This window comes from Natrix helvetica, assembly GCF_964273705.1.
Source record: "Natrix helvetica genome assembly, chromosome: W".
In the NCBI taxonomy this organism is placed as follows: domain Eukaryota; kingdom Metazoa; phylum Chordata; class Lepidosauria; order Squamata; family Natricidae; genus Natrix; species Natrix helvetica.
In genome coordinates, this window is record NC_138555.1 from 52,105,164 (window position 1) to 52,131,093 (window position 25,930).

Consider the following 25,930-nt stretch of genomic DNA (forward strand, 5'->3'; position numbering starts at 1 on the left):
CCAAGAGCAATTAACCAAAAAGTCCCACCCAATTGCCAGCCAGCTTTACTATTGTAATCCACAACGTAAGTCTATGTGTTAGTCCAGAAAGTTTCTTTAAAAACAGCTGTTGTTTCTTCTTCTTTTAGCAAATAATATTTGTAATCCACAAGAGCCCACCAAATCCCCAATATTTTGTAAACCACAATGCTTGGCAGATAAAAAAAAAACATCATCCACTTGGTCTGAAAACAAATCCACACTGTTTCACACTGCCAAGCGTATTTATAAGCCACAAAGGTTCAGAGAATTTCAATGTTCAAAGAGTTTCAATGTTTTCACTGTGTCTTTCCAAATGTAAAGTATAAACAATTTGAAGGTGTTACTTTGTACCAAACACAAGTTTATCTGTAACAGACAAAACACCAAATTCCTTCCACTTTCATGATGTCATTCCCCACCAGTAGGTGTCGCCCTTGCTCTATTTCTTTACTTTTGCTTCTAAGTTTCTGAAATGTCCAAAATCCTCTCTTTAAAAGTTCCAAAAGTCAAAGTAACATTTAAAATATATTCTAAATCAATTGGAGTAGCTAAAAGCAACCAGCCCAGTCTTCCTATAGCAGGGGTGTCAAACTCAAGGCCTGCGGGCTGACTCCAGCCTGCGATGTGGTTTGAGCCGAGCCACGGGGCTGTCCTGGAAAATTAAAGGGCTTGGCTTGAGCCTGGCCCAGCCCACCCTTTCCCAGTGGGCACACATGCGTGCACGAAAACAAAGCATCAGGCCTATGTGGTTTCAGCCTGGCCTACCTCATCCCGGCAGGTGCACATGCGAAAAATGAAGCATCGTGCGAGGCTGGGCACTGAAACAAGAGGCCCAGCGAAGAAATGAAGGGGCTGTGCGTGGCGAGGTCAACAAGCTGCAGCTGTTGTGAGGCAAACTTGTTCAGCCCTGCCCAGCCTCTTTGCCTAGCCTGTGCATGCACAGCCTCTTCACCAGGTCCCTTGCCTCAGTGCTTACCCTCATGGTTTTGCTGTCCGGCCTGGTCCAGCGTCGTCTCTTCACCCAGCCTCGCCCCGTGGTGGCACCAGCAGCAGTCTTGAGGTAAACAAACGCCCCCTTGGGGAAGCAGAGCTGGGCTGGGCTGTGGGATCCTGATGCTCGAGGGCTGAACTGGGTGCTTGCCCACTGCTGCCCAGGGCTCTGGAGTGAAAGTACAAAGTGGAAGGCTCAAGGCCTTCCACTTTGTACTTTCACTCCAGAGCCCTGAGCAGCAGAGTCAATGGTGGGATTGAGCCAGCTCACACCAGTTCAGGAGAACTGGTAACTAATTTTTTTTGTGCAGTTTGGTGAGCCAGCTGAAACTCATCATGCCTGGCCCTGCCCCTCCCATCCCAGCCACTCCTCGCCTCATGTCCACACGAACGGCTAATTTGTAGCTTGGACATTTCCACCGCAAGCCAAACCTCCAGATTGAATTCTTGGCAAGTCGCAAGGTCAGGAAGGAGGAGGAGGGGTGTTGGTGGTAGTGCCGTTGTTTTAGGGAAGCAATACAATCAGCCAGGTAGGCGACAGTGCCATCTCCTCCATCAATGGCAGTGTTTCCACCACCACCATCCCCCCCCCCCCCATGTCTGAGTCTGAATGATCTATTCCAGCTGAGGAGGGAAAGCGAATGCGCCATTTGAGGAGCAGCGCTGCACTCCTCGTCCCTCAGCTACAGGGCTGCCGCAGGAGAAGAAACCGCACGCTTGCCCTTCCCGCCTCTTTTCTTTTTCTCCCTGCTTCCTCCGAGGGACGCGCTTCCCCCGAGATTCTCTCCCCGCAGCTGGTGCTCACCCAAGCCCGCTGCTGCTCAAGGGCACCCACACCGCAGTAATGCCAGAGCATGCCTGTTTGGGGTGGCCTCCCGAGTCCCAAGTGGTTGTTGACTCCAGGTTGTCGTATGCTCATTAATCGAAGCTCTCCAGCATTTTGGGGATGCTCATTTCTCTCCCCCTTTCCCACGGTGGCTTCAGCCTGAGGAAAAAGCTGTCTAGCCTTTTGGGTGTGCTCCTTCGCCCCCCCCCCCCCGGGCTTGCAGTAGTGTGGTGATAAATTGATTCACACACAGAGCCCCTCCCTATTCATTTTGTAACTTTGGCCTTTTCCAACCCTGGCAACTTTAAGCTGTGTCAATTTCAACTCCCAGAATCCCCCAGCCAGCATAGGTGGGAGAATTCTGGGAGTTGAAGTCCACATAGCTTAAAGTGGCCAAGCTTGAGAAAAGCTGCTCAAGAAATGATCAGCTCTATCTGTCTCTCTGGATTGGGTCTAACAAGCCATCTCATCTCAGACACATGACCACCCAACACCTGATGGGCATCCTCTCCCATGAGCCCCCATCCCCTTGCCCCCTGGGCCCCCAAAGCACACCATGCTCCAAGGCTTTGTGGAAAATGCCTGAAAGTCGATGGAGGGGTGCTTTGGGTCTCTTCCCCACCCCAAAGGATAGACCCACAAAGAGGCCCTGAGGCATCTAACCAGCATTGCCTGTGAAAGCTAATTTTTGGATGGATATTTCATGCATTTTGAACTCTATTTTTCGGCTTCTTGGATGTTGAAGAGTTGTTGGGAAAAGATGGAGACTGTGGTGCCTTTCCTATTTGGGAAAGCTGGATTGTGTCTTGTGTTTTTTCCCCTACAATCAGAGACACTGAAAGGCAGCACTGAAAATATCAGAATCTGATCAAAAATGGAGATTGTTTAACTAGAGAAGCTGAGTAGCCCTTGTGGCTGCTAGACCAGCTTCAGAGTGATGGTGGATTGCTGATTTTTTCCTCCATCTAGGAGCTCTACTGTATAAAATAGATAATTTCAATTGTATCAAAGAGGGCTGCAGTCACTTGCTTTTTCTCCATAGATGCTGTGATGTTGCTAAACCTGCTCAAAACATCCGGACTCACAGCATCCTATTGAGCCTCCAGAGTGGATATGTAGAGCACTCACAACTGCTCGCCTCAAGCAGCACCTGGGACTTTGAGCTTTCTGTGCAGTCTCATACTCCATATATACAGTACATATGCTGTGAATACCTGTGTGCTGATATTTAAACCCCTCAAAATGGCCAAATGGGAAGTGGACTTTGAAAACAGAAGATTTCAAAACAGGCGGGAGGCAGAGTACCTGTTTGTTGACATTGACGATAAGGCTGTGTACCTTGTTTGCGGAGCTACTGTGGCTGTACTTAAAGAATATAATCTGAGACGGCACTATGAGACAAAACATCAGGACAAGTACAAAAACGTGGACATACACCAGAAGCTACAGAAGGTGGAAGAGTTGAAAAAGAGTCTGATGTCACAGAAGCACATGTTCACAAAAGCAAAGTCACAAAGTAAAGCTGCTGTGGCAGCTAGTTTTACAGTGGCAGAAGAGGTAGCTAAATCAGCCTGGCCATGTACAAAGGGGGAGTTTTTGAAGCGCTACATGGTTAGAGTGTGTGAAGACTTGTGTCCAAACAAAAAGTAAGCATTTATAAATGTAAACCTAAGCAGAAATACTGTTGCTGATCGGATATGTGAGCTTGCTACTAATTTACATGGACAGCTGATTGCAAAAGGGAAAAAAATCATTGTCTATTCCTTTGCTGTGGATGAGAGTACTGATATCAGTGACATGGCACAGCTGACAATCTTCATCCATGGAGTGGATGCAAGTTTATGTGTGACAGAACTTTTGACTATGCAATCAATGCATGACACTACCACAGGAAAAGACATATTTGAAGCAGTATGTAAAGGTGTAAATGACATGAAACTGCCCTGGGACAATCTGTTTAGTGACCATTCAAAGTTACAACGGCACTGAAAAAAGTGACTTACAACCAGTCCTTGCACTTATGACCATTGCAGCATCCCCATGGACATGTGATCAAAATTTGGGTGCTTGGCAACTAGCATGTATTTATGATGGTTGCAGTGTGTCCTGGGGTCAAGTGATCACCTTTTGCGGCCTTCCCAGACAGCTTCTCAAAAGCAAAGGCAATGGGGGAAGCTCGATTCATGTAAGGACCATGTGAGTCACTTAATAACTTCAGTGATTCACTTAAAAACCATGGCAAAAAGAGCTGTAAAATTGGGCGCAATTCACTTAACAACTGCCTTGCTTAGCAACAGACATTCTGCTCCCAGTTGTTGTAATTTGAGGACTACCTACTGTATAAAAACTGGTTTCCAGGAAAACCATCGTAAATCGCAGTCATGTGGCCATGGGGTACTGCAAACAGCCATAAATGTGGGCTGGTTGCCAAGCACCCAAAATGCAGTCACGTGACCAGGGGATGCAGACTTTGGAACTTTGAAACAGGGTTGCAAGTACCTATGGAGGTGGGTCCATTGTAACTTTGAATGGTTGCTAAGTGACTAGTTGTAAGTCAAGGACTACCTATATTTGTTTCTGCCCATATGCATCCTTATTCCCAGACTTAGACTTTTCTTTCAGTATCAAAAATATTTCCTGATTCATCCTAATTTAGTGCCACAATCAGTAAGAACTCCTGGCAGTTAGCATCACCAACAACAGCAAAACCAGAAAAAAAATACTATTATAACTCCTGGCAGCATCAGAACACTACTTTCTAGGGAGGAGGAGCCAATGTCGCAACGGTACGGACGTGCGGTCTCGATGCTCTGAGACTGCCACCGATATTTTGCCGCTGGGGGTCCAATCGGACCTAAACCGTCCTGAAGAGATGGTGAACAGTAAGACTACGTCTTGCTGATCTCAGGGACCCCGCAAAGTCCCTGATCGATCCAAGAGAAGGCCTTCAAGCTGACGACAAAAGGCAGCCTAGGCTGATGAAGTTGGGACGGCTCTGGAACGGAAGGAAACGGAAAGAGAAAGTGTGTCCATCTGGTGAGGAATCCTTTCTGTTTTGAAAAAGACTGCCCCCCAAAACTTCTTTTTTAATGCTACATTAAATCCTTAAGCAGAAGAAGTAAGCGGCGGAATTGATCTCCATTGGATTGTTTTGGTTAGTATGCTTTTTTCCCCCTTTTGTAATTACACTTTGTGGATTGAAGTGCTCGCAACTTTTTTTTCTCTCTCCTCTTCTTAAAGTGAACAGACTGGTTTTTCTTCTTCAACTTTTTCTTGCTTTATTTTTTAACTTAAGGATTAAAATCTCCTTCTCTACTCTAACAAAAATCTTCTATTTTTTGCTATTAAACTCCATTTAAGAACTTTGTTTTCCCTAAACCTGAGACAACATCAGAGAGTGAAAGGAAGCAATACTGCCGCTCGGAAGCTAGAGGCTAGAGTTTCTGAAACCACACATTCGTTCCTGTTTCTCCTTTGATTTCACTGTCTTTGTACTTCAAAGTTCCCTAATTAAAAGTGATAAGAGCCAAGGGCACAAAGTGTTTACACAGCTGTCCTTTGAGAGCCTTATCGGCACTGGGAGAGGGGAAAGAAACGGAACATCTTTCTTGTGAAGATTACAAATGATTTTGTGTTTAAGCTAAAATATATATGTATATGTATATGTGTTCTGATCCCCCTTCCTCCTTCGCCCACACAGAACACGCTCCGGAACAATACAAATGAACAGGGTTTATTTTACAGACAGACAGAAAGTTCCGTGGCAGTAAACCACCACGACAAAGCTCACAAATACAAGACACGAAAGCAGCTAACCAGCCTGCTACTGTCAGGCCTGTAGTTATGTTCTTCTTAGGATCTTTGGCCTGCCACACTTTCTTAAAATTTTCTATGCTGTTTCAATAGTGTAGTAGTTGGGAGGGGGGAATAGAAAGGAGTAGGATTGTAGAATGTATTGTTGACATTCTTTTATAGAAGCCAAGGTCATCTTTTGTCTCCGCACCTCGACACCTGACCGGAACCAGAGGGGTGTAGATGCCAGCGTGGAAGATGATGATTGGAACATGTGATGGATTTGTGGGTGTGGGGATAGATCATGAACTTTCAACTGTGTGGAATTCCAGGATGCAAATCAGAGTTGGAATTCCATAGCCGTGCTAACATGCCTGTTATGAATAAATGGGAACTTTAAGGAAGATTCTGCCTTGGACAATGATTTATTTCATACATGGTATTTAGAACCCTAACAGCTACGTTTCAAGACCAAAACAGGAGTTCTTTGTTGACTGCACAGTCAACCCTTTTATAGCCTGAAGAGGAGTCTCCTGATCAGCAGCTGAGAGCCCTTACCGCCGATAATTGCGCCCTCGCTCCTTGCGTCTATGGGCGCGGCGATCACGGGCGTCCAGGAACTCCCTGTTAATCTCTGACTCACTGTCTCGTGACTCCTCCCCACTGCTCCAAGGCATGGCATCAGGAGCCCCCCTCCTCTGGCTCTCACCGCTGCTCCATGCCTCAGGCGCCTCCTGGTGGCCGACCACACTCTCCGATCCCTGCTCAGAGTCGGAACCCTGTCCAGGGTCCTCCACATCCTCCTGAGCCGACTCATAGGGACCCTCACTCTCGGAGTCTGGTGGCAGCTGCAACGGCTCCTGCTGGGCCACAACATATATGTATATGTATATGTATATAAGTCTTGAAAGCCAGAGTGGCAGTAATTTACAATTTGGAAACATGGATCAATTTTCAGAAGAGGAAACTTTAACTTTCCAAAAGATTTGTGATGGAATTCAAAATTTATTGGAGGTAACTGGGAGAATTGAGAAGAAGATAGAGTTTATACTAGAAAAAAATGATGGAGATGGAGCCCCCAAAATTGAAGAGAAAAATGAATAGAAAGATAAGAAAACTAATGATTTGATTCGTGGAGTGAAAGTGGTTGAAAGCGAAAAAAATGGGAGTATGGAAAGGGGAATTTGATGGATTGGAGCTCTACCCCAAATCTCAAGGCACAGAAGAAGAAAAAAGAGAAAAAATGATAGTTTTAAGGAGAGAAATCTTATCAGAAGCATGATTGACAATCAAAGAAATTAATTAAAGTAGCAAATGGAGGGCGCCGAGATTACCTGAGAGATGCAACAAGTAACAAGGTGCGGAGAGATGTCCATAAAAACTTTACCAAGGAAATAAACAGAAGATTAACTCCACAAATGGCAAAAGAAATAAGACTATATGCCTTCTGGAAGGATACAGGTTGATATATGAAAGTTGATAATAAAAAAGTAGCTAAGTTTGGTGATTAGTAAGTAGGAATTTAGTAATTTTTGGATTGCTTTGTTAAATAAATAGTTGATGATGGTAACAAGGTACATATTTATGTTGGCTGGAGGTGAGGAAGTTGGATATAAGTAATAAATGATTTTGTTAACAAATATTAATGATAACAATAATAATGAAATGATAAGAGATATAGTTAATGACATATATATGTACTGGTTTAATATAAGGAATTTGGATATAAATTGCAAACAGTGACTTGGAAAAAAAGGCTTAGAAATGTTGCTAATTAATTCTTATTTTGAATATGTTATAAAGGTGTAATGTTATTGGATATATGAAAGTTGATAACAAAAAATTAACTAAATCTTATAATTAGTAAGTAGTAATTTAGTAACTTTCAGATTGTTATGTTAAATAAATAATCGATAATGACAATAAGGTACACATATGTGTTGGCTTGATGAGAAGAAAGTGGATATAAACAGTAAAGGATTTTCGTAAATGATTTTGTTAACAAATATTAATGACAACAATAATAATGTAATGATAAGAGATGTAGTTAATGATATATACATGCACTGGTTTAACATAAGGAATTTGGATATAAATTGAAAACAGTGATTTGGGAAAAAAAGTTTAGAAATTTTGTTAATTAATTCTTATTTTGAATATGTTATAAAGGTATAATGTTATTGGATATATGAAAGTTGATAAAAAAACTAAGTTTTATAATTAGTAAGTAGTAATTTAGTAACTTTTAGATTGTTATGTTCAAAAAATAATCGATACTGGCAATAAGGTACACATATGTGTTGGTTTGATGAGAAGAAAATGGATATAAACAGTAAAGGATATTTTGTTAACTAATCTTTATTTAGAATATATTATAAAGGCTTAAGGTTATTGGATGATTTTTGTAATAACTAATGAAATGCCATCAGGTGGTTGTGTTTTTAACTATGGATTATTTATCCCTAGCTGGCGGCGCAGTTCCACGGCAAACTCCGCAGGCTGTTTCCGAAGAGTGGGGCAGCTCCATGGCGATTCTTCCTGCAGCGGCACCATTCTGGATAGACGTTCGGCGTCGTTCTGCCTACTCCCCTGATGCATGTGAGGGCGTGGGATCCACGTCATCCGCAGTGCGCCTCCTGGGAGTGGCTTACTGTGACTCGAGTGGCTAGCTAACAAGGCTCTCTGCTGTGGGGGCAGGGTGTAGGGCAGGCTGCTTGTGGAGTTTTGTGCATGTATTGCTGATTGGGTGTAATGTGATTAGGGGAAGGAGGGGGTTAATGCATGTGGGTGGAAATGAAAGGGGCGACTTGAATATATACGGTAATGGGTTTAACCTGGTTTAGAACTGACTTGAATTTTGTTTGCATCTATACATTTGTCATTCAGTGCCAGTTAGCACTTGATTTGCTAGAGGAAGATAAACCTTTGCATCAAACAAACGGTCTATTTGTTTTTTCAACGTGATTGCCAGAACGTGACAGTAAGTCAGTTCTCCCCTATCAAAACCTTATTCTGAATAGTTTCTGTTTGGTCTGAAGTATGTCTGAGGGAGCGGAGGCAGCAGCAGCAGTGGTCCTAGCCACTGGAGCAGAGGCTCCTTCGGTTGTTCCGACACAGGCAGAGGCAACAGAGGTAGCTGTATGACATAAGGAGAGGCCCATGGTAGACCAGGCCTCTGTCACAGGGGCTATTCCAACCACTCAACCGGTGGTGCCAGTCAATGAATGGTGGAAACCTACAGGGTTAACACCCAGCTCAGAGCTACCTTTGCCTTCGCCCCAAGGCAGTCACCTCACCCGATGGAGAGAGAGAAGGGTGATGGAAGATGAGGAGGGGGATTGGAGCTACTCCACCTCTTTGGGTAGCCAGATGATGGATTGTTTAAGGGAGTGGTTTGGTGAGGCCAGCTTCCGTGACAGCAGGCCTTGTTATCAGGAGAATAGAGGGGAAGCCCAGACAGGTAGCAGGAATGCATTATGGCCCAACCCCCAGCCTGTCCCTCATTTTCATCTCGCCAGCCTGAGGTTGAGGTTGGGTGCATCTCAGGACTATACACAGGCCAGTGGTAGAGAGATAGGCCCACGGTTGCCATTGAGTCTTCTGCCTCAACAACAAAGGGATCCCCTGAGTGGTGACAAAAGCCGACATTGGCTGCCACATGCGGTGGCTAGTCCCCATCCCATCTATCCTTGGCCAGCTGGGAGTGGCCAGGGTCAGGCTACAGTGGGTCCTTGGGAATCTCCCTCCTTGCGGGTTTCCTTTGATTGTAGCCCAGATAAGGTGGCCATTTTCTTAGATCAGGTAATGGAGCAAATGGACCAGTATCGCCATTTATACACTTCGCAGTGGGCCATGGTGATGGCCACTGCGGTGATCCTGGAGGAGGAGGCCGCAGATTGGGCTGTGGACCTCTACAGTGAACACAGTCCAGAGTTGCGGCATTGTGGTCTATTTTTGGATGCCCTCTGAGAATGTTTTGAGGATCTTACCTGTGTCCAAAGAGCGGAAGGAGAGTTGATGGCATTACGGCAGAAGGGTCAGCCGGTTGCAGTTTATATCTGGGATTTCCGGCGGTTATCGGGGAAGCTAAGAGGCTGGCTGGATAGACTTTTAGTAAATCAGTTTAAGACCGGCCAAGATAGGTCAATCCGGCAGGCATGTGTGTATCGGGGCCTACTACCCCGCTTGTGGCCATGGTATCAAGCCGCCATGGAACTAGAGATGGAACTGAGAGACCTTAGACTGAAAGATGAGTGAGTTGCCAGACCATGCCGTTTCCTCGACCATACAGTGAGGCATTCTCCAGGATCCTTGCCGTCGCCAGTGGGTTCAACAGAAAAGACAGTAGCAACCAGACCACCAATGTTATGTTTCCGGTGTGGGAAGCTTAGGCACAGAGCGGCAGACTGTAACACAGCGACATCAGTCTCACGGCCTAAGCCGGTCCAGCCGAGTCTGGCTCCATCTAGTACAGCCCAGAAAACCATGAGGAAAACTGGGGTGTTCAACAAGCTGCTACTGAAGATTCTACCATGGCAGTTGACAACTCCCGAGAAATAGCATACGTGGGTCCTTAAGTGGAAAGTTGCGAAACTGATGAGGAGGGTGAAAATGACCCTATGGTGAGTAGGCCAATAAAACCCTTCTGGATGCCTGTTATTCTCACTGCTCACAGGCGTTGAATGTATGATGCCTTAATTGATTCTGGGAGTGCTCGATGCCTCATAAGTCTAAATACGATGAAGGAATTAGGGATAAAAGTTGGAAACCTGTCTCGTCCCCTATGGTTTGATCAGGGAGATGGGTCAGTGTTGGGAGTGGTGGTGCTCCAGTTACCCAGATTACAGAGGAAGTAAGACTCAAGGTCAGGGACTATTGGGAATTAATCCAGTTTATCGTGGTACCATGAATGACAGAAACCATGATACTCAGGCTTGCGTGATTGGATAAGTGGGGCCCACCTATTTGGTTTGGGGGGGGGGGTTGTCAGCATCTACACATTGGAGTTGGTCCTGAGCCACCGCCACATGAACAGCTAGGCACGGGGAGTTGGCTCACAGGGCATGGTCAGTGGCTGGAGGTAGAGATAACACAGGGTGTGGGATATTTGGTAGGAGTCCCAGAGGAATGTGCCGATTTAGTTGAGGTTTTTAGTGAAAAGGAGTACAACGCCCTCCCTCCACATCGTTCTACTGACTGTGCTATAGAAATCGTGCCAGGGGCCAAGCTTCCCAAGCCAAGGATGTACTCTATGACACCTAAAGAGTTAGAGGAGATGAGACAGTATATCGACAAAAACCTGGCACGGGGTTTTATACAGCCAGCGAGATCCCCCATTGCCGCCCTTGTTCTATTAAGGGAGAAAAAAGATGGTTGTCTGCGTCTATGTGTGGACTTTTGGGGTATTAACGGAGTGTGCATAGAGCATATGTATCCACTGCCACTCATAAAAGATATGCTGGGCCGTTTATCCAAGGGAGTTATTTTCACTAAGTTAGATCTTAGTGAGGCTTATTATTGAGTCAGGATTCGAGAGGGGGATGAGTGGAAGACAGCTTTTAATTGTCCCCTAGGGAGCTATCAATATCAGGTGATGCCTTTTGGGTTACAGGGGGCACTTGTGGTGTTCATGCAGTTAATAAATGAGGTACTGCATGAACTTCTCTACAAAGGTGTACTCGTGTACCTGGACAATATTTTAATTTACACAAAAACCATGGATCAGCATATTAGATTGGTACGGGAAGTTCTTACCAAATTATTAAAGGCTCATCTGTATGTTAAAGTAACTAAATGTGAGTTTCACAAGACCCGTTTGGATTATGTAGGTTATAGAGTCTCCCAGGCGGGAATTGAAATGGATCTGGCAAAGGTACAGGCGGTAATGGATTTGCAGGCACCAAGAACTTGGAAACAATTATGGAGCTTCTTGGGGTTTGCCAACTTTTACCACCAATTCATTCCATCTTTCACCAAGGTGTCTTTACCCCTTACTGATTTATTGAAAAAAAAAAAAACACCTGGCCGGAAAGCCTTGTCCAAACCAGCCCTTACAGTGGGATATGGCTTGTCAAAAAGCTTTTGAAACATTAAAGGAATTATTTGCACATGAGCCAATATTGAGAAACCCTGATCCGGCCCAGAAATTTATAGTGCAGGCGGATGCTAGCAACGTAGCAGTGGGTGCTGTCTTACTCCAAGTAAATGAGAAGGAAGTGCTGCAGCCATGTGCCTATACCTCCCACAAATTGAGTGAAACAGAACAATGATGGGCTATATGGGAAAAGGAGGCTTTCACAGTACGATGGGCGCTGCTCACATGGAGACATTTGCTCGAAGAGACTGTGGTCCCCTTCGAGGTGAGGACCGACAACAAGAATCTGGAGGGTCTCCAGTCTCCCCGAAAGTTATCGTCCAAGCAAGTACGGTGGGCCCTATACTTTCATAGATTTAATTTCCACCTGAAATATATTCCAGGTGGATGGAATTTCATGGCAGATGCATTGTCACGGAAACCACAGTTTAATAGCGATCAAGAGGAGACAATCCAGCCTATGGTTCCCCAGTCAGCGAATATAGCTTTGACAGCCAGTGTCCCATACAGAAAACCCCCAGCCAATATCACACAAGCTATTAGAGCTGCAATTCCACTAGAACTAGGTTCCAGATGAATCAGCAGACCCTGACTAAGAGGGACGGGCTAGCCTGGAAGGGCTCAAAAATAAACATTCCAATGGAACAACTAATAGCGGTCTTATGGCGTTGTCATGATGCACAGGTGGTGGGACATTTTGGTTTCCTAAAGACGCTGCATTTGACAAACCGACAGTTTTGTTGGCCCAAAATGAAGCGAGATATTGAGGAATATGTACATAGTTGTAATGTTTGTGCAACTATGAAAAGCCGGCCGGAAAAGCCCCCTGGCTTGTTACAGCAGGTAGCCAAGCCCACTCGGCCCTGGGAAGACATGGATTTTGTTGTGCAGCTGCCAGAGAGCCGGGAAAATACTGTTATTTGGACAGTAGTTGTTTTATTCTCGAAACAGGCTCATTTCATCGCCTGTCCAGGGCTTCCGTCAGCTAGAAAGTTGGCCAAGTTATTTCTAGCACATATTTACTAGTTGCACGGTGTACCCAAACGTATAATCTCGGATCGTGGGGTACAATTTACTGCCCGTTTTTGGCGGTTTCCTGAGGAGGGTGGGATCCTCTCAGGGTTTAAGTTCTGTGTTCCATCCAGCCACCAATGGCGCAGCAGAGAGAACCAATGCCGCAGTGGAACAGTATCTCTGTTGTTATGTGCAATATCAGCAAACAGACTGGGCGGATCTACTGCCGTTTGCTGAGGTTTATTTATTTATTTATTTATTTACTGAGCGCTTATAGACCGCCCCCTCTCCCGAAAGGGACTCGGGGTGGTGTACAGTCCATATCAGAAATACATCATATAAATAACTATAAAATTAAACAATTAAATTATTAAATAGATAAATAGATACGAAGGAGGATAAAAAAGGTTTAAAGAACTGTACAGCTGAGTAAATAGTTTAAAACCCCAACAAATATCCCATAAAATTAAAGTTAAAAAACAATTCCCCTAAAATAACCAGTGAAGAAATATGTTTGCCAGGAGGTAGCAGTTATGATTATGCCAGGCCAGCCAATCGGAACAGGTGTGTCTTCAATTTTTGTCGGAAGGAGCGGAAGTCTGTGGTGGTTCTAATGTCGGGGGGGAGGTCATTCCAGAGGGTTGGGCCCATCACAGAGAAGGCCCTACTCCTTGGCGCCGCCCGTTGGCATTGCCTAGTGGATGGCACTAGGAGAAGTCCCTCCCTGTGAGAGCGAATTGGCCGCAGGGATGTGTGTGGAGAGATGTGATCCCGCAGGTAGCTAGGTCCTGTGCCATGGAGCGCTTGAAAGATGGTGATCAAAACCTTGAAACGCACCCGAAAAACCACAGGCAGCCAGTGCAGCTCGCGCAAGAGTGGTGTTACGTGGGAGTACCTAGTACTCCCCATGACAGCCCGCGCGGCTGCATTCTGGACTAGCTGCAGTCTTTGGGCGCGTCCCAAGGGAAGCCCCATGTAGAGAGCATTGCAGTAGTCGAGGCGAGACGTCACCAGTGCATGAGTGACCGTGCGTAAGGCATCCCGGTCCAGAAGGGGGCGCAATTGGCGCACCAGGCGAACCTGGTGGAACGCCCCCCTTGCCACGGCTGCCACATGGTCATCCATTGACAGCCGGGCATCTAGGAGGACGCCCAAATTGCGCGCCCGTTCCACAGGGGGCAATTGTTCGCCCCCTATGGCCAGCGATGGAGTCAGCTGGCTGAACCGAGGTGCCGGTAGCCACAGCCACTCAGTCTTGGAGGGGTTGAGTTTGAGTCTGTTGTCCCCCATCCAGACCCCGACGGCTTCCAAACATCGGGACATCACTTCGACAGCCTCGTTGGGGTGGTTTGGGGTTGAGATGTACAGCTGAGTATCATCAGCGTACAGATGATATTCAACCCCAAAACCACGGATGATCTCCCCCAGTGGCTTCACATATGCGTTGAACAGGAGGGGCGAGAGGACCGACCCCTGCGGCACCCCACAAGTGAGTGGCCTCAGGGTCGACCTCTGCCACCCTGTCAACACACATTGCGTCCGGTCGGAGAGGTAGGAGCCGAACCACCGCAAAACAGTGCCTCCGACTCCCATCCCCCCCAGCCGTCGCAATAGGATACCATGGTCGATGGTATCAAAAGCCGCTGAGAGGTCTAATAGGACCAGGATAGAGGAACAACCTCTATCTCTGGCCCTCCAGAGATCATCAACCAACGCGACCAAGGCTGTCTCTGTGCTGTGCCTGGGTCGGAAGCCGGACTGGCGAGGGTCTAGATATTCGGATTCGTCAAGGTGTCGCGGAAATTGCTGTGCCACCACATTCTCAACAACCTTCGCTAGAAAGGGAAGGTTGGAGACTGGACAATAATTAGCTAGCTCCATTGGGTCAAGTGAAGGCCTCTTGAGTAAGGGCCTCACCACCGCCTCTTTCAAGGCAGTTGGTAAGGATCCCTCACCCAATGAGGCGTTCACCAGGCCCAGAAGCCAGCCTCGTGTCACCTCCCAGGATGCCAGTACCAACCAGGAGGGACACGGGTCCATTGAACATGTGGTGGGTCGCAGCCGTCCACGCAACCTGTCCAAATCCTCGGGGGCAACAGAGTCAAACTCCTCCCAGAATGGTCTCACAAGACTCACTGTTGACGGCTCGTCCGGTCCACTGGAGGGGGCCCATCCGCTCCGGATCTGAGCGACTTTGTCCTGCAGATATTCCCCAAACTCCTCTGCTTTTCCCTGCAAGGGTGCCCCCCGCGTCCTCTGTGACAAGAGGGAGCGGGTCACCCTAAACAGGGCGGCAGGGCGGTTATCCGCGGACGCAATAAGAGCGGCACAATGTCTACGTTTGGCCGCTCTCAATGCCACAAGGTAGGTCCGTAAATAGGCTCTTACCTGTGTTCGATCAGACTTGGAGCGTGAGGACCTCCACCTGCTCTCTAGACGTCTCCTATGGCGCTTCATCACCCTCAACTCCTCGGTGTACCAAGGAGCTCGGGTGGGTCGCTGCTGTAGGAGAGGTCGCAAAGGCGCAACCCGGTCCAAGGCCCCAGCCGTCGCCCTATTCCAGGCGGCCACTAGGTCCTCTGACCGAGCGCGGGTCAGGGCTACAGGTAGTGGCCCAAGCTCCGTCTGGAACCTATCCGGTTCCATCAGGTGCTTGGGGCGGTACCAGCTTGGACAGTCTGGCTCCGCCTCCTCGCGGTGGAGGGTAGCGCCAGGGAAGTCGAGCCGGAGACATGAGTGATCTGACCATGACAGGGGAGTAACAACTAAATCCCCTATTCCCAGATCACTCGTCCACTGCTCAGATACAAAAACAAGGTCCACTGTGTGGCCACCTTCGTGTGTGGGGCCCTGAATTAATTGGGTCAGGCCCATGGCTGTCATGGAAGCCATGAACTCCCGAGCCACCTCAGATGCTGCTCCCGTCGACGGCAGGTTGAAGTCCCCCATAACCAAAAGCTTGGGGATCTCAACCGCCGTCTCTGAGATCAGCTCGAGGAGCTCAGGCAGGGCCGCTGATGTATAGCGAGGAGCCAAGTATACAATCAGCAGACCCCACTGCCTCCCTGGGCCCCATTTCACACCTAGGGACTCACACCCGGGTATCTGAGGGACAGTGAACTCCCTCGGCTCTAGACAATCCCGTATAACTACCGCCACCCCACCACCCTTACCCAGGGCCCGAGGCTGATGGAATGCACGGAAACCCGGTGGGCACATTTCCACGAGGGGTAAACCACCCTCGTGGCCCAACCAGGTCTCCGTTATCCCTGCAAGGTCCAGCTCCCCCTCAGAGATCAACTCACTAATGAGGGGGGCCTTGTTGGTCACGGACCTTGCATTGCAATGCATCAGCCGCAGGCCCTGGCTCTGTAGTTCCTGACCACCTAGGGTTGGTACAAACGACCGGGCGTAGCCAGCAGCCACGGTCTCCCAACCGACCTTGTGATCTTCTCTTGTCCTCGCATCCACCCCTCCCCGCGACCGTTGTAATAAAACAACCCTCTGCTGGAACAACTTGTTCCCTCTCCCCCCCACCCCGCTCACTTCCCTCCTGGACTCACCTGTTCGTCTGGCACTGGCTTCCCTCCCAGCCTGGTTGACCCAACCCCCCTCCCTGGAACCCCCTAAAAACAATACAAAACATTTAGATAAAAATCCCCTCAGCTTCCGTTTCTTCCACCTCTCGGGGTTCGCAAACCCGTCATCAAGGCAGGCCATTGAGAGAGCCAAGGGCCATGCCTGCGAGAGAGGGGCCTCCCACAGGCGGAGCAGGTCTGACCTTGAGTAGATTGTTAAATTGTTAAGAACCCAGTAGGGTAAGGGTGCTGGTGATGAAGAGTTAATATCCGGAGGGTTAGAGTCTCAATGGGAAGCTGGAGGGTTTAATGTCCAGATAGTACTTGGAAAAGGGGGGGGGGGAATGATCAAATATCCCCAAATGGTGAAGAAAGGCAGAGATGACAGAAAAGTGGGAGACAGTCCAAGGTGGTTGCAGATGGATGTGGGTTCCTTAATGGGGGGGGGGGCATTCTTGGCCCAGTTGTTCTTGGGCTAGGCAGCTGCTCAGGCCTATCCATAGCCCTGAAGCAGGGCCTCCAGTGGCCTCTGAAGTTCCAGGCCACCCCCAACCGTTGTTTCAGATCTTCGCCCTCACTTCTGGTTCCCAGCCAAAGCGCCCGGTGGGCACACTCACCTTGGCCCCCCATCCGCACATAGCAACACAGTTCATAGTAGTACGGGCTATACTCCATACCGTATAGTGAATGGGTTCGACTTCATGGCCACCCCGGAATGTCCCCAAGCACCTGTTGACCACGGAACCATGAAGGAATGGCTGGATTAAATGCAACCAGTGTGGGAGAATGTCCAAACGGCATTACAGGTAACAGTGGAGACGTACAAGAGACACGCCAACAAGAAACGTAGTCCACAGCTGGTGTTTCGGGTGGGAGATAAGGTATTTCTATCTACCAAGTATATGTGTCTTAAGGTTCCATGCCGTAAGCTGGCCCCAAATTCATCGGACCATTTCCAATCGTCCCACACCCACCCGGTGCTTCACAGCAGTTTACTCAAACCGGTGAACACGCCTGGGTTGCGTAACCTTCCACCCCCGCTACACTCCGTGCAGGTGGATGGGGAACACCATTATGAAATTGATCAGATAATAGACTCCCGTCGGCGCCATGGCACTTTACAGTAGTTAGTAGTATGGCAGGACTACCCATTTATGGATGCCTTGTGGGTGAGGTCATCAGAGGTGCTCACCCCACGCCTGATCACCCAGTTCCATTGCCGCTAAACTGGTAAACCTGGGGAGGATACCGCTAATGGTGCCTTTTGTCTTCCAGGGTCCTCTCCAGTGGTAGGGGGGTGGCATGTCAGTCCTCAGGCTGCCATTTGAGGGGAGCCTGTCCGACGCTGTGTGGGTTTGCCGCCACCACTCTGCCTCACTGCCGCTCCTGATATGCTGCTGATGCCCTCCCTTGCCTTTCCTGTTTCTCGGTGCGTGGCTCTACGGCAATCTCCAGCCTCTCCTTCTCCTTCTGTTTGTCTGCGACTCTCTCTAACTGGTGGCACAGCTCCACGGCAACCTCTGTGAAGAGTGGGTCAGCTCCATGGCGATTCTTCCTGCAGTGGCACCATTCTGGATAAACGTTCGGCGCCGTTCTGTGTACTTCCCTCATGCACGTGACGGCACATGATCCACGTCATCCGCAGCACGCCTCCTGGGAGTTGCTTACTGTGACTCGAGTGGCTAGCTAATGCGGCTCTCTGTTGTGGGGGCGGGGTGTAGGGCACGCTGCTTGTGGAGTTTTGTGCGTGTATTGCTGATTGGGTGTAATATGATTAGGGGAAGGAGGGGGTTAATGCATGTGGGTGGAAATGGAATATATACGGTGATGGGTTTAACCTGGTTTAGAACTGACTTGAATTTTGTTTGCATCTATACATTTGTCATTCAGTGCCGGTTAGCACTTGATTTGCTAGAGGGAGATAAACCTTTGCATCAAACAAACTGTCTATTTGTTTTTTCAACGTGATTGCCGGAACGTGACACAGTCAGTAAAAACAACACCAGGAGCTGACTGTGGCTCAGATCATGAGCTTCTCGTTGCAAAATTTAGGCTTAAATTGGAGAAAGTAGGGAAAAGCACTAGGCCACTCAGGTATGAACTAAATCATATCCCTGATGAACAGACAGCAGAGGTGACAAATAGATTTAAGGAATGAGATCTGATAGACAGAGTGTCTGAAGAACTATGGATGGAGAGTTGCAACATTGTACAAGAGGTAGCAACTAAAACCATCCCAATGAAAAAGAAATGTAAAATGGTTGTCTGAGGAAGCTTTGCAAATAGCTGAAGAAAGAAGGGAAGCGAAAGGCAAGGGAGAAAGAGGAAGATACACCCAATTGAATGCAGAATTCCAGAGAATAGCTAGAAGAGATAAGAATGCCTTCTTAAATGAACAATGCAAAGAAATAGAAGAAAACAATAGAATAGGGAAGACCAGAGATCTCTTCAAGAAAATTGGAGATATGAAGGGAACGCTTCATGCAAAGATGGGCATGATAAAGGACCAAAATAGCAGGGACCTAACAGAGGCAGAAGAGATTAAGAAGAGGTGGCAAAATGACACAGAAGAACTATACAAGAATGAGTTTAACGTCCCTGATAACCACGATGGGGTGGTCACTGACCTAGAGCCAGACATCCTAGAATGTGAAGTCAAATGGGCCTTAGGAAATCTGAGCAACAACAAAGCTAGTGGAGGTGACAGTATTCCAGCTGAGCAATTCAAAATCTTAAAAGACGATGCAGTAAAAGTGCTACACTCAATTTGCCAGCAAATTTGGAAAACTCAACAGTGGCCACAGGATTGGAAAAGATCTGTATAAATTCCAATCCCAAAGAAAGGCAATGCCAAAGAATGTTGAAACTCTCGCACCATTGTACTCATTTCACATGCTAGTAAAGTCATGCTCAAAATCCCACAAGCCAGGCTCCAGAAGTATGTGGATCAAGAACTACCAGAAGTACAGGCAGGATTTCGAAGAGGCAGAGGAACTAGAGATCAAATTGCCAACATACGCTGGATCATGGAGAAAGCTAGGGAGTTCCAGAAAAACATCTACTTCTGCTTCATTGACTATGCTAAAGCCTTTGATTGTGTATATCACAACAAATTGTGGCAAGTTCTTAAAGATATGGGACTACCAGATTTGTCTCTTGAGAAACCTATATGCGGATGAAGAAGCAACAGTGAGAACTGGACATGGAACCACTGATTGGTTCAAAATTGAAAAAGGAGTCCGGCAAGGCTGTATACTGTCACCCTGCCTATTAAACTTATATGCAGAGCACACCCTGAGAAAGGCAGGGCTAGATGAATCAAAGGTTGGAATTAAGATTGCCGGGAGAAATATCAACAACCTCAGATATGCAGATGATACCACTCTAATGGCAGAAAGTTAAGAGGAACTAAAGAGCCTCATTTTGCGGGTGAAGGAGGAGAGTGCAAATGTTGGCTTGAAACTCAACATTAAGAAAACTAAGATCATGGCATCCGGCCCTCTCAATTCCTGGCAAATAGCTGGGGAAGAAATGCAGGTAGTGACAGATTTTACTTTCCTGGGTTCCAAGATCACCACGGATGGGGACTGCAGCCAAGAAATTAAAAGATGCTTGCTCCCGGGAAGGAAAGCTATGACAAATCTAGACAGCATACTAACAAGCAGAGACATCACCCTGCCAACGAAAGTGCATATAGTCAAGGCGATGGTTTTCCCAGTTGCAATGTATGGCTCTGAAACTAGGACGATAAGAAAGGCTGAGCGCCAAAGAAATGAGCCCTTTGAACAATGGTGCTGGAGAAGACTCCTGAAGTCCCTTGGACTGCAAGGAGATCAAACCGGTCAGTCCTAGAGGAGATCACCCCTGACTGCTCTTTAGAAGGCCAGATCCTGAAGATGAAACTCAAAATACTTTGGCCACCTAATGAGAAGGAAGGACTCACTGGAGAAGAGCCTAATGCTGGGAAAGATTGAGGGCAAAAGAAGAAGGGGACAACACAGAATCAGGTGGCTGGATGGAGTCACCGAAGCAGTAGGTGTGAGCTTAAATGGACTCCAGAGGATGATAGAGGACAGGAAGGCCTGGAGGAAGGTTGTCCATGGGGTCACAATGGGTCGGACACAACTTCACAACTAACAACAACAATGAAATGACTCAAAAAAAAGCAATGGATGGGAAATGAATAAACTATTCACACAAAAGCATGCAAGCATCTCTGAGAAAAAGAAATTACAACTGTGCTCCACTATATAAATGTAACAGGTACACCTTAATCAACTCTCCAATTTCTGTTTCATTCCTTTCTGATTCACATTTTCAAATGATTAAACATTTGGAGGGCAAGACAGGAAGGAAATAGAGATGTGTGTACATGGGTTATTACTTAATTTTATTTCCCAGTTCTAAGATTTTGCTCATACCTTTGATGTGGAAGTTTTTCAAGCCATGTCAATTGGCTGAAGGATGGTTTGGGGCTGCAGTTTATATAACGTGAACACGCCTGTCTCAGTGACAACCACCAAATCATTTATTTAAAATAAAAGAGGGAAATCAATTGCTTACACACCATACATACAAACAAAATATATCATGATCCACGAGAAGGGAAAAATCCAGTATCAACAAATGCATAGTACATTTTTAAAAACAATTAATTTGCCACAGAGTATGTGCCACCTTCAGACTTCTGCAGAGCTCTTCATCAAGCAGGAAACAAGATAGAGAGACAATGTGACTGAATGAATTAGACATTTGTAGATACTTTGTGTTTCAATTTTTACCTAGCACATAAGACAAAGAAGAAAAGACTGACCTCTGCATTTCTACATACTGTATATACTTATATGCCAGCTGTAACTCTGATTTCCTTCTCTCTTGCCAGTGATTCAGGACTGGTGTACCTACCTGGCAAAGTGTAAACTGAAGCCAAATCCATATCTAGTATTTGAAATGAGCAGACCTCTCAAATTACGTTTTTTCCTGGTAGTAGAAAAATCATAGTTGGCCTAATTTGGGGATATTTATTATCTTCTAAGATTTACATGTCACTTCAATCACAGGTGATGCTAAAAAGTATATTTTCCAATATGTTAACAAAAAATTAAAACAATAAAAAATTATAAAAGAGTAATAGTAGTAACCTTCACATTCATCATTATACTAGGAACAACACTTTCTACTGTAAGAACAAATCACCTATTGGTGGGAATTCACCATTCTATCAGTCCCCAAAGGCTTTCCAAAATAGTCAGGTCCAAGTAGCTTTACTAAATGCCAGCAAGGTTGGTACTGATCTGACCTGCTGGTTTTACTTCTCTCCCTTTGTGTGCCACATAATTCTGGAGAATTTGAAGCCTGGAAAACTAGAGGTCCTAATAAAAATAAACCCACCAAGTTGCTCTGCAACTTCTGCTAAAATATACTTCTAGTGACATTCATCTAGTTACACTTGGTAACAAAAATGTTAAGACAGATGAAACCATAAAATTCTGCTTCCTGACCCCCATCCCCCATCTATGCAATACAAAACTTACATTTTGCACCATTTTTGCAGATTATATTTGCAGTACTGTAATAATGGGTAAAGTTCCAAAGAAGTAACTTTTGCTTTCTTACCTTGGTGGCTCGAATTTGCTTGTATATATATGTTTGCTGCCGGATTCGGTACTCTAAATCTGACACATGAGCTTGAAGCCAGTTCCAGCGACTGACAATAGCAGCTCTGTCTGCTGCCCACTGCCATTCTGACCTTCGCCTCCTGGAAAGAGAGAAATGAGCATTCTGTTTAGATGACTGAACACATGCAGCCCCAATTGAAGAAGCACCTGTGTCCTGACTACTTTACCATTTTAGTAGCATAAAAAGAGTGGGTATAATAAATACTTGATTCTACGTAGTTGAATTAATTTTTTTTTGCAAAGACTCCAATAGAGAAGAGCATCTAGATTTCTGCTTGATCATACTGACTAAAGCACTCCTGATGCATTTGCCTAATCTTTTCACAGATCTCTAAACTTTGCAAGTAATTGAATTCATTTGCTAAGTGAGACATTTGTTAAGTGAATTTTGCCCCATTTTACGACCTTTTTTGCCACAATTCTTAAACGAACCACTGCAGTTGTTAAGTTAGTAACACAGTTGTTAAGTAAATCTGGCTTCCCCAGTGACTGCTCGTTAGAAGGTCACAAAATGTGGTCACATGACCACGGGACACTGCAACCTTCATACATATGCGTCAGTTGCCAAGCATGTGAATTTTGATCACGTGACCATGGGGATGCTGCAACAGTTTTAAGTTTGAAAACCAGTCATGAGTCCATTTTTTTCAGTGCTGTTGTAACTTTGAATGGCCAATAAATGGACTGTTGTAAGTTAAGGACTACCAGTAGTTGTTTTGATAACATTCCCAATAGAAATGTTGTCATATTGTCCTTGTGTGCGTTTAGCATTCTTTAAAACAATTTATCTTCTAGACCAAGGGTGTCAAACTCAAGGCCTGTGGGCCGCATCCGGCCTGTGGGATGCTTAGATCTGGCCTGTGGGGCTGGCCAAAATGGGCCGCGGGGGGGGGGGGGGGCATGGCCTGTTTTTGGCCAGGAGAGTGCTGCAGGAGGCCTGGCTTGGACTGGATTACAATTATGTGGCCTTAAATAAGTGCCTGATCTGGATAGAAAACAAGCAACATCTTCTGTTAATATTACAGTTTAATGGCAGATTTTATATACTGTAGGTCCGTGATGGCGAACCTATGGCACGTGTGCCACAGGTGGCATGCAGAGCCCTCTCTGCAGGCACGCCACCCATAAGCACAGCCCAGCTCCAACACACATGCATGTGTGCCTCCCGCAGACCAGGTGGTCTTCGGGTCTCTGCCACGCATGTACGGGGGCGGGGCCTTCACCGATCTCTGCAGATTGGGGAAGGCACGGAAGGCAGGAATGCAGGAGAAAGCCTGGGTGTGCAGAGGGGGGAGAAACTGTGGAGATCGCGATCCCCCCGTGTCCCATTTTCGGCCTGAAAAGCCTCCTGCACCAACCTGGAAGCCAAAATGGGGGCTGGGGGGCAGTGCTGATGCGCAGGGAATGCGTGCGCATGCACAGGGAACGTACGGGGGTGTTCACATTGCATTTTGGGGATTGGGGCACACACAGATGCATTCGCGTGCGCACGCCTGTGCTTTGGGCACTCAGCACCAAAAAGGTTAACCATCACTGCTGTAGGTCCATTTAATCTACAATCAACAATCTATTCTGTATTCTATATTCTGTTTTCTATTCTGTATCTATAACTGACAGCCATTTCTATTTACTATCCTGGAAATGTACCTCTGCTGTTAGACCTTGTATTATCATGTCATTTATGCTATTGTATTTTTATTATTAGTTGAATAATAAAAATACTATAGTATAAATAGCTTTTCTGCCTGGAAAAGCAATTTACTATTAAACAATGAGGTATAAATTTAGAAATAAAAAGTTTAGAGGAATTTGAAGAATAAGTAATACATGTTTGCCAGTAATATCTGGTAGAAGAGATAGGAAAATGGTTATAGTAAAGAACTGTGGAAAGAAAGAAGAGAAGGGGAAAAATCGTGAGCCTGTGACAAATGCCTACCATGGCCACGACCACCCGGCCACAACCACCATGACCAACCCTGGCCACCCCACCCACCCACCCCTGGCCCTCTGAGGTCAAACACATCCCTGATGTGGCCCTCAATGAAATTGAGTTTGACACCCTTGTTCTATACTCCTTATCAACCCTGTATCTCTCCTCCAAAATGGAATGGAAATACAGAACATGTTACTCTAAATAAGACTGCTCTGCAGTCACACACAGACATATCTGTGGTTTAGTGAGTTTATTAATATTCCCCAGCAATTCCCTTCACCAAAATCAAGAACTATCCCAATTAATTACATCCACGAGCAGACCAATGTTAGTCCACCAAGCAATGGCCAAAGAGTCCACCAGACAAACTTAAATCCATCAGGCAAACTTAAATTCACACACAAGAGAGCTCATGAGGCAAGAAAAATCCAGAGTTTCCAAGGCACAATTCAATTCCTAACACGGTGTCAATTTATGTTGTGGTTCATCAAGTTGGTGTCAAATTGGATGTCAGACAAGGTGGAGGGGGAGCCTGGGCTAACTCGGATCCTGTGGAAGGCTCTGAGGAGAAAGAGGACTCAGATCCAGATGCAGAGAAGGGTCCATCTATTCACGCTCAGGCAGAGAGACAGCTGTTTTCGGGGCCTGAGCTGAGCAAAGGGGAGGAACAGCTGGGGCCTGTCCCAAATGAGGATATGCGCAGAGGAGAGCAACAGAGGGCTGGGGGCCGGCACTCCAGAAAAAGTAGATGTTAACAAATCCCTCCCTGGTTGGAACATAAAGGTATGCATGGAATTCTACTCCCCCTTTTTTTTATGTCGACTTGATAGTAGTCATGGAAACGCTTTATAAGTTGACAGTAAGGTTCTACATTTAGGCAAGAAAAACAAAATGCACAGGTACAGTATATGTGGTACCTTGCTCAATAGTAGTAACTGTGAGAGGGATCTTGGAGTCCTAGTGGACAATCATTTAAATATGAGCCAGCAGTGTACAGCGGCTGTCAAAAAAGCCAACACAGTTCTAGGCTACATAAACAGAGGGATATAATCAAGATCACATGAAGTGTTAATACCACTTTAGAATGCCTTGGTAAGGCCACACTTGGAATACTGCATTCAGTTTTGGTCGCCACGATGTAAAAAAGATGTGGAGACTCTAGAAAGAGTGCAGAGAAGAGCAACAAAGATGATTAGGGGACTGGAGGCTAAAACACATGAAGAACGGTTGCAGGAACTGGGTATGTCTAGTTTAATGAAAAGAAGGACTAGGGGGACATGATAGCAGAGTTCCAATATCTCAGGAGTTGCCACAAAGAAGAGGGAGTCAAACTATTCTCCAAGGCACCTGAGGGTAGAACAAGAAGCAATGGGTGGAAACTAATCAAGAAGAGAAGCAACTTAGAACTAAGGAGAAATTTCCTAACAGTTAGAACAATTAATCAATGGAACAACTTGCCCCCAGCAGTTGTGAATGCTCCAACACTGGATGTTTTTAAGAAGATGTTGGATATCAATTTGTCTGAAGTGGTGAAGGGTTTTCTGCCTAAGCAGGGGGTTGGACTAGAAGACCTTCAAGGTCCCTTCCAACTATTCTATTCTATTCTATTCTATTCTATTCTATTCTATTCTATTCTATTCTATTCTATTCTATTCTATTCTATTCTATTCTATTCTATTCTATTCTATTCTATTGTAATTTCTTAAAAGTATATAATGGAACAGGGGGGAAAAGGAAAATATCTTCAAAAAAAAAGAAAGACTTATGGATGGGTGCTCAAATGAGTGGGTATAAAAATATCAAAAAAGAGCTATAAGATTCCAAGAGAGAAATAAAAGGGTGATTAAAAAGGTAACAATTTTTTTTCTTTACGTGGATATGTGTTTAAAATAAAATTTATAATAAAAATGGCAACAAATGATGCAAATGAAGGTTAAGTGATGATGGATAGTGATAAAATATATTAATAAAATGAAAAAGTAGAAAATACAAATAGGGAAAATA

General features: G+C 46.0%; 1 protein-coding gene across 1 annotated transcript in view; it reads right to left on the minus strand.

Annotated features, from left to right (window-relative positions):
* LOC309400288 (KAT8 regulatory NSL complex subunit 1-like) overlaps positions 1 to 25,930 on the minus strand; it is a 529,998-nt gene that overhangs the window by 203,732 nt on the left and 300,336 nt on the right. The window contains exon 3 of the mRNA XM_081968699.1: positions 21,932 to 22,073. Within this exon, the coding sequence (XP_081824825.1) occupies positions 21,932 to 22,073 (142 nt within the window). The remainder of the gene's footprint in view (positions 1 to 21,931; positions 22,074 to 25,930) is intronic.